General features: G+C 34.0%; 1 protein-coding gene across 1 annotated transcript; it reads right to left on the bottom strand.

The window, feature by feature from the left end:
• Positions 1 to 344: 344 nt before the first annotated feature.
• Positions 345 to 1,289, bottom strand: LOC124097192 (olfactory receptor 13D1). The gene has a single exon (XM_046451504.1). It carries the CDS (start codon positions 1,287 to 1,289, stop codon positions 345 to 347), a length of 945 nt encoding a protein of 314 aa, XP_046307460.1.
• Between the last annotated feature and the right edge of the window lie 8,391 nt (positions 1,290 to 9,680).

Below are 9,680 nucleotides of genomic sequence, written 5' to 3'. Positions count from 1 at the left end.
AAAGGAGACTAAGAGGACAAAAGGGAGGAAGAGAAATGAAATAGGTGATGGAGAGAGGAGAGGATGGACAAAAAGGATAAATAGGAGAGAGTAAAAAATGAGGCTGAAAAATAGCAGAGGGCAGAGAGGATAAGATTTATATGCTAGAAAGGTGTATAGGGACTAATTAGAGGAGCTGTGCACATACAGGGAATGCAGATAAGACAATATTCAGAAGCTTTATATGAGCATTCCATGTTGAAAAGAACAGAGTCCCATGTATGGCCTTATAAGCAGACTTTTTCTGTGACTATAAAACACCTAATCTGATCCTGTGTTGAGAGAATCACATGTTTCAAGGCCTTTCATATTTTTGTTAGATGCAAGTGTCTTTTCAAAACTTTCTTCACAGCCTCTTTTACTTCCTTATTCCTCAGGCTATAGATGATGGGATTCAACATTGGGGTTATCACTCCATAGGACAGTCCAATGATTTCATCAGATACTTTGGTGTTCTTTGACTTGGGTTTCATGTACATAAAAAGGGCTGACCCATAGAATAAGATCACCACAGTCAGGTGGGCTGAACAGGTAGAAAAGGCTTTTTTTCTCCCCTCAGCAGAATTAATTCTTAGGATGGAAGAGAGAATGAAAATATAGGATACAAAAATTAACAGCAGAGGAATCACCAATAAAATAATACTTCCTACTGCCATAATAAGCACATTCATTGATATATCTGAGCACACAAGTTTTAGAAGAGCCAGGATCTCACAGGTGAGATGATCAATAACATTGTTACCACAGAAAGGCAACACCATTGCCATGGCTGTTTGCACTAAGGAGGTCATGTAGCCTATAGTCCAGGACCACGCAGCCAAGTGTATATATAACACCTTGTTCATGATGATGGGGTACCTCAGTGGGTTGCAGATGGCTACATACCTGTCATAGGCCATCACAGCCAGGAGGATACATTCTGTGGAGCCCAAGCCAAGGGAGATAACCATCTGCAGAGCACATCCAAGAAAGGAGATGGATTTTCTCTCTGACATAAATATAATAAGCATTGGGGGAATAGTTGATGATGTGTAACAGATGTCTAAGAATGAAAGATTTCCAAGAAAGAAGTACATAGGGGTATGGAGGCGAGGATCCAGGATGCTGATGATAATGAGGAGACTGTTTCCTAGTAGGATTATCTTGTACATGATGAGGCAGAGCACAAAGAGAAAATTCTGGAGTTCTGGGTATTGAGAAAGCCCCACTAGGAGGAATTCAGTCACTGCAGAATAATTTCCCATCTTCATGTGTCCTTGTCATCTACAAAGTTCATATGAGGACATGACTTGGGGAATTCTGAATTTTTGTTGTATTATATCTATTCATTTCTCTTCAATTATTATTATTTTTTAAATTTTTAGAACATGTCCTGGAATCAGTAACAGCAGGGATAGTGTATTAATTTTGCTAATGAAGAAAGAGGCACTGAAAGATAGGTAATACTACCTAGCATCAAACAGCGGCATAGATTTGAAATTGTGATGAGAAATGCCAGGCTTCTGATTACATATAATCTTAGGACAAACTACATTCAAATCTGGACACATAAAAATCTTCATATTATCAAATGTTTTGAAATGAAACCATTCTAATAAAGGTCATTCTAATTTAAAGTTCCATGTAAATTTTTGTGTCATGCCACTTACCTTCAGTATGATCCATTTTAAGTTACCTAACTATTTTGTGTTTTAACTAACTAAGCTCCTCGTCTCAGCTAGAAAAGTGGGGGATGTTATTAATTCTTTGGTAGGTTTTTGTGAGAATTAAATTAGATAACATCTATTAGGTGGCAGAAACAGTAGACAGTTTCAACATGCCATTCTAAAACTATGTGAGAATACAGCATAATAAAATATAGAATAAAATATAACAATATTAAATATGTATTTCTATATTCGTAAGTGTCACAAACTACCATTTTTAAGTCTACTCAATTGGTTCAGAAGGAGAAAGTTGATTTAAGAACTGAGGATTGATGTTGGGAGTCATAACTGATGAACATGAATACTTTCTGATCTGTGGGACATGTAATCATTTAAGATTCTAAGACTCATTGGAGTTTGGTCTCTAGGAACTTGTAGTCACTAAGTAGACCTGGCTGTCATTATGCACATGTTTTCCTTTCTTTTTTTGGAGGGGTGGTAACAAGAGATTGAACCTTGGGGCACTTAACCACTGAGCCACATCCCCAGCCCTTATTATTTTTTAATTTGCACAGGGCCTTGCTGAATACTGAGATTGGCTTTGAACTTGTGACTCTCCTGCCTCAGCCTCCTGAACTGCTAGGACTACGGTTGTGCACCACCACACCAAGCTATACGCAGATTTTTCTAGTGCCTATAATTCATCCTCCTTCAGTTTAAGTCACCAAACATTACCTTTCCTCCTAACTTTTACACATTATGGTCAATCTAAATTCTCCATTCTATTCTCTACCATTTATTTGCATACCTCATGTTTTCCAGGCATATTCATATCATTTCATAAATTAATATTAATATATATTATTTCATTTTTTAATATTTGATGCTTTGGAATGCATACCTGGACCTTCCTAATTACTTTTATTTTGGGCCATGAAGCTTCTGTAAGTGACTAAACTAATACTGGCCAATTTTTATTGAGCACTTTGTTGTAACCACATTACACTGATGTAACTCAATATGTTTACTGATTTAAATTACAGGGAAACTCTGTAATACAGATACCATTTTAAACTCCCATTTTATGTGGAGCAATCAAAGACAAAAATTGAAGTAACTTTCATAAGACCACAGATATAATAGAAAATCAAACTAGAATTGAGTATTTTAGTCATGGTTCTAGAGTCAGCCCTCTTAACCACCAGAGCAGACTATATGTCACAGATTCCTATACTGATTTTAAGCAACAGAAAACTATTAGAAAAATGCGTTACACTTATATAGGAATCAAGGCAGTTTGTTTTATTTCTGACCTTAAGTGTTATGACAGAAAGCTCTGAAGGATGGATCATAGCCTCCTTAATTTTCCACATGTAGGAAGGAATTTCACAATTATGAAGATTAGCATAATCAGGTATAATGGCCTGAGAACCTTTACCACTTTATTTGCCTCTAGCAATCACACACCTGGAATCTTTTGCCTTTGACTTTCCTCTCAAAAACAAATATACTTCAGTTTTGGCCTTTTTTTTTTTTAACGTCTTTGAATTTTGAATCCTTTAGAGTTATCTGGTACAAATTAACTTTCTTTTCTTTTCTTTTTTCACATTTTTTATTGGTGCATTATAGTCATACATAATGATGAGATTTGTTACATTTGTACATGTGCACAATATAGCAATATAATTTGGCCAAAGTTTGACCTTTTCTACCTTTTCCCTCCCAACTCATAATTTCTGAAGTTCTGACTACTTATTTTTTTATTTTTATTTTTTATTTTTTGGGGGTGCTGGGGATTGAACCAAGGGCCTTGTGCATTCAAGGTAAGCACTCTACCAACTGAGCTATATTCCCAGCCCCGAGTTTTATCTACTTATAACTTTAATCTATATCATTAAAAACTTAATTGTGTTCCACTAGTTTTATACTTATTTTTTAAAGATGCTCAAACATGTGTAAACTATTATATAAAGGATTTCATCTTTTATTCTTTTATCTCATCACTATTACTGCTTGTGTTCTCTGGGTTGTCATGATAGAATGAAAACACTAATTGTTGATCAGTCTCACTGATAACTACACATATCTTTTGGCTTGTTTGTATCCTAAAAGCTTGAAGATGTAGATGAAAGACTTACTGCTTGGCTTGTCACAGATGACAGAGCTGTTTTCCTACAAGGGTACACAGGACCGGAAAAATAATTTCATCTTCATTTTTTTCCCCGTTCATATTTATCTTCCTTTTAGAGAGTATCACTTGGACAGTGATTTTTTTGGTAAGGCTAAAAAAAAATGATACTATCAATATCAGTATATTGGAAAATTCTCTTCTTCCTATATCTTTCCTTTCCTTCTATGAACATTATCCACATGAACTTATTCCACAAAGGAAAGAGTTAAGACAGCAGTTTTAATTTGTTGTAAGACATTTGTGGAAGAAGAGAGGGAAGACAGAGAGGAAAGAAGAAGAAAAGAAGGGAAAGTAGTCAATATTTACTGTTAAATAAAGTGCACTAAACATTTGTATTCTGGAGTGGGGTTCTTGGAAAGAAAGGAATGCAGAAAAAGTGGTTTCTTTTTGCTCTGTTCAAAAAACTTGCAGGTAAAGGTGCATATTTTTTAATAATCAAGAATTAATAAGAGAAAAAAACCAGTCATGTTGCCAAAAACAGTTAACCCATCACAAAATGTCTATCTTGACTCCCTGAATTTTCCTTCCTCTTCTCACTTCTGATATTACTTCTCCCATGATGGTGTCAAGGAAGGAGTTACTGGGTGGGTTTGCCCTGGAATAATCTTCATCAGGACCCCTATAAATGTCACACCAACAGAGGAATACAGTCTAAAGAAAACAATGTGCTGCCTATGCAACACAGCTTAAAAGACCTCAGGCCCAACCTCCAATCATTCTTTGGTCCCTTTGAGGTAGAAATTCTGAAACTACTAGTGACATTTCCAGTGCTCTGCAATGACCATGCTGAATGTCTCTTAGTCATCCTCAAACAGTAATGTTTTTTTTTTTTTTTTTATGCCTTTGTACTTGCTGTTTTCTTAAACTGGAAAGACTTCTTTCATTTCAGATTTTATCTTTTCTAGGAAACTTTCTCACCTCCTGTTATTAGGGTGAATGCTCCCACTATGTGCTATCTTACAACCCTGTGCTTCCTGCTCTCATAGCGTACTTCATTTACTTATTTGTTCAACACAAACTGTACATATATACTGTGACATATATTAGGGCTCCAATATGAGACTTTCAAAACAGACATTGGATGGAGAATAACTATTGGGATTTTAAGAAACAAATAATTTATATGCTATCTAACACTTTAATGTGAAAAATTATTGCAAATTATTTTATCAAATTAAAATACCATTTTTACCCAAACATATCAGAGCCAATAAAGCTTTGGTCAATCCAATTTATGACTCTATATGCAAAGAATACAGGGCACATCCAGTTATACAATAAAGTGATGTTAATTATTTTTATTAATGCTTGGAATTCCACATTAATTTCTGAAAATTTGTCAATATAATATATGAAATGGTTACAAAAATAAAATACATTTTCATCTAACTATTAGTCCAACAGAATATATATACAGAATACAACAGCATTCATTCATGACACAGCATTTTGGTAATCTAGATTTAGGAAAATAAATCATTAAGATGATAAAAATTATCTCTGAAACTGTTGATTAATAAAATTCCAAGTAATGAGATGGACATCATTACCTAAGTATATGTATGAAAACATGAATCGTGTGACTCTACTCTTGTGTTCAATCAGAGACATGAAAACTTTAGCTCTGTTTGTATAATATGAATTGAATTGCATCCTATTGCTATCATATATAACTAAATAAAATAAATTTTTAAAATTCCAAGTGTTGAGATGCTGCATGTATATTCCTAAAAGTCATTAAAATGTATTATTATTATCAGACTTCTTACCTAAAATTTCCAACAATTGAGTCAGAAAATAAAAATAAATGACATTGTACATACTAACATATTTCAAATTAAATTAAGCTTTAGTAGTTGCTATTTATTTTCTTCTAAGATACTGAAATTCTGGCATCTGATGGCCATGGTATAACAAGTGTAAAGACATAAAGTCATGTGTAATATCATCAATGCAAACTGTAGTCTTGGAGAAGTGTTAAAAACAATGGAGGGCAATGCTCATGACATATTGCCTGAGAAAGGAAGTTTCCCAAAATTATATAAATGATTGAAGTTATGTACCAAAAAAAAAAAAAAAAAAAAACCTGCCTGAAGAAATTACACTGTGTTTATCTAGGTTTTCTCTGGAAAGTGGGACTTGGAGCATTAACAATTTAAATCTCCATATTTTCCAAATAATTCTTCATTGGCCTGTGCTTTATTATTATAAATAAAAAATATACTGTTTCCAAATTTTTCTTGCAAGGGAGTAATGGAATGAACATTCAGAACTCTCACAGCAGTTTTCTTTAAAACCCCCGCAGGAAATAAAACAGTCAATGGACAGGAAATTGGAGAGAAACTTTTTGTTGCTTTGTATCATATAGGTGAACGATGCCATTTAGTGTTAGGATTTCAACCAGTAAATCTCACACAGATACCCACTATTAGCATACAGCCTCACACAGCCTCAATTATTGTAAAAGGATTCCATAACCCACCATTTAGAATCTCAATATTGTATACATCCACAAGATTGGGATCCAAATTAGAATAAGATATACTTCATGTTTGTATAAAGCTATCAAAATAGAGTATACTGTCATGTATAACTAAAAAGAGAAGATAACACACACACACACACACATGAATGTGATCAAGTTTGGCAATGTATATAGGAGGTACTGTGAATCATCCTGTAGTATCACACTCACACAAAGAAAACACAGAGATACTTGTTGGACAAAAGGAAGCATGTGGAAAGATCTTTGGCTTCTGTTACCTCTTTTTCTTTCTGTCAGAAAGCAGTAAAAATTTGGTTCTTTGTCCTCCATGTTTTATTCATCTCAGTCATAGATTGGTCCTCGCCATTGTGCATCACTTGTGGAAAGAAAGCAAACTGATGATTATGAAGCATTCACTCTTTTTCTCTGCATGTTTATCAACAAGAAAGATTAGTAGTTGGTAAAGGATACAAACTCACCCAGATTCTCTGATTTTAACCCATAGAATGTTTGAACAGTATATGACAACAGGCATCTTGCTTAATCCTGGTTTTCCTAATGTTCAGAAAGTACCTTTGTTCTTCACAATATGAAAGATCACTGGCAGGAGGCCCCTAGTGCTTATCTAAATAAATGACTTCCTAGGAGCCCTAAAAAAGGTTGATAATAAACAGTACTGGGTGAGTTAGAATTAAGCTCTCTTTTCTTTCTTTCTTTTTTTTTTTACATAGTCTTAAAAATTATTCTCTTTCTTTTTTCTTTAACATCATCATGTGAATACAAAATGCATCACTTTCCCATTAGGAATACAGAGGAAGCTTTAAACTCTTACTTGTAGGAACTTCTATCTGTGCAATAGGCTCACTCTGGGATTGATTAGAACATGCAAACCATTCAATTATTTCTAAGGCTCTTCCATGGAAGCCTACTGTGATCTGATCCTCTTCTTTGTTCTTCATGAAGATATTTCATGGTTTCATGCTGAAATATGAAGGCAAGAATGAAGTAACTTGACTGTTCTTCTTCATATTGTTTTAACCTTAGCTATCTTCTCTTTGAGGTATAATCATGGCATAGAATCCATACATACGAATCCTACAGCTCCAGATGAATGCTAGTAGTTGGAGTCAGTGGGAGGCAGATCAGAGTAAAGCTTTTATGTCTAATACAAACCCATGTCATAAATTGGAGTTTGTAGTAAGTCAATCTGCCACCTAGGTACTCTCTAACCTCTAGGTTATAAGTATTTCCAGGGGGCCTACTGGTGCCTCTGGCAGCCAATTTAAGTCCATCTTTTTTTCTTCTAAGAGACTCTGTAATCCCATAAGTGATTTAAAGTTGAAATTTTAAATCTTCTTTATGGTAACAAATTGTAGAATACTAAGGGTAATGTCTCAAAGACCTGATCATGTCTTACTCATTGATAGCATTGTTTTCTTCTTTGAATTTTTTTTTGATTTTAGAAATAGTAGAAATTCATTGTGAAAATTGTATTATTCAGAAAAGTCCAAATATGGAATTGAAAGTCATTCATAATTTTAGATATAAGTATTGAAATTTTAGCATATTTTCATGAATATACTTCATATAGTATGAAGTATAATTGATAGCATGTTGTACTTGCTATTTTATAACCTTCTGTTTAAAGTTCATGTATTTTATAAATTTTCTGATTTTATTTATTTATGGAACTGAGGATTGAACTTAGGGGCACCCTACTACTGAGCTACTCCCAGTCCCTTTTATGTTTTGATTTTGATACAGGGTCTCACTAAGTTGCTGAGGCTGGCCTCAAACTTGTGATTATCCTACTTCAGTATCCCAAATAGCTGGGAAGTGGCTTATGTTATTTTTAAACAGGGTTTTAATGAATCCTATCATTTAAAAATGTAATACAGAGAGGAGGAAAACACATGTAATGGATGAGTGGAAACTAAATAGTCCCCCTATTGAATTTCTTGGCACTTTCTACTTGTCTTCAGCATTTTAAAAGTAACTACAATGTTTGAGGGTATTATTCTTACTCCCTGTGAATAAAAGATAATTCCCACTATCAGATATTTTTGTAATGCCCTTTTTATGGAATGGAAAATGAGTAAGTGTGCTATACATTTTTATCTTATATGAAATAGACTCAAGGGTGTAACAACCAAAGATGTGGACATGTAACCTCTAGGGAATGAACAACAAACTCCTGCCATGGCTCACTGGCAGCAACATCTTCCTCTGCTTATCTTATTTCAATTTTCTGGACCCTGACCATGCAATACCACCTTCAGATTTTAATATTTTAATTCTATTCCACTTATAGTCTTTTGGCACCTCTGTAATCATGTAGGCCTTAATTAGGAGAACAGTTACTCTAGAGAATTTTAGCTCATTTATAGTAAATTCAATATGAAATGTGGGGATAGAACAAATAATTTGAAAGAGAAGCAATCAGTTTAGTGGCATGGTATGTGTTTCATATTTTCATTATGTCACTTCTGTTAACCTTTTAAGATTCAATGGGCCTACAACGTATGTGGTGGGTCCTTTGTTCAATTTTGATGCCAAATACTCATTGTTGTATGGATATACAAAAATGATAAACACAAGTCCTTGCCCCAAAATTTAATAGGGAATCGTAAATAAGTAGAAGACAATTTAAAATGAAATTGTTAGAGGATTCAGAGTAGATTTTGAGATTCAAAATAGTTCCTCTATTCATAGCACTTCTGAGAATAAATTTTATACTGTTAATAAAATCACATCACAACTATTCAAGAAAAAATAGAGCATATGTGCAAAGAAAAAATTGGTGACTTAAAGGAAGAAATTGTTACCTTATCATGAGAATCAGGAAATATTTGAGATACAATAGGCTCAGTGACAAGTTTTTGGTGCCAGCAAAGATTCCTTTGGATGCAAGTTATGGAAAATGCAACCTCAAATTATATTCTAAAGTAAAGCATTTATTAACTCACTTAACAAGAACTCTATAGTTTAATAGTTTCAGGACTCAGAGATGTCATCAGGTTATAAGTTTTCCTCTTTTTATTTTTATTTTTTATTTTTTGGTTATTGCTATAGTGCTGGCAGTGACAGAAATCAAATCTTCATACTAGAAAAGTCAGGAACATAGAACGTGTCCCTGGTTATTGCTCTTCTTAAAGGTGAGAAGCATTCCCAGAAAGTCCATCTCATTCATTCTCAGTCTAATTTTCGAGACCTGGGTCATATGCCTATCTAAAGGTAGGTATACATACCATCAGTCACAAAAGGAAATAGGATTTACCATTTTAGCCTGAAATAAACATACTTCTTCATGTCCCCACCA

Source organism: Marmota monax, unplaced genomic scaffold, assembly GCF_021218885.2.
Source record: "Marmota monax isolate L192 unplaced genomic scaffold, Marmota_monax_Labrador192_F-V1.1 WCK01_AAM20220418_F8-fsc00020, whole genome shotgun sequence".
NCBI classification, from domain to species: Eukaryota; Metazoa; Chordata; class Mammalia; order Rodentia; family Sciuridae; genus Marmota; species Marmota monax.
Note: the sequence above shows the minus strand (reverse complement) of the source record. Positions and strands in the feature narration are given on the sequence as shown.

Excerpts from the sequence above, each read along its gene's own strand:
- LOC124097192 (XM_046451504.1), bottom strand. The coding sequence starts at position 1,289 with ATGAAGATGGGAAATTATTCTGCAGTGACTGAATTCCTCCTAGTGGGG.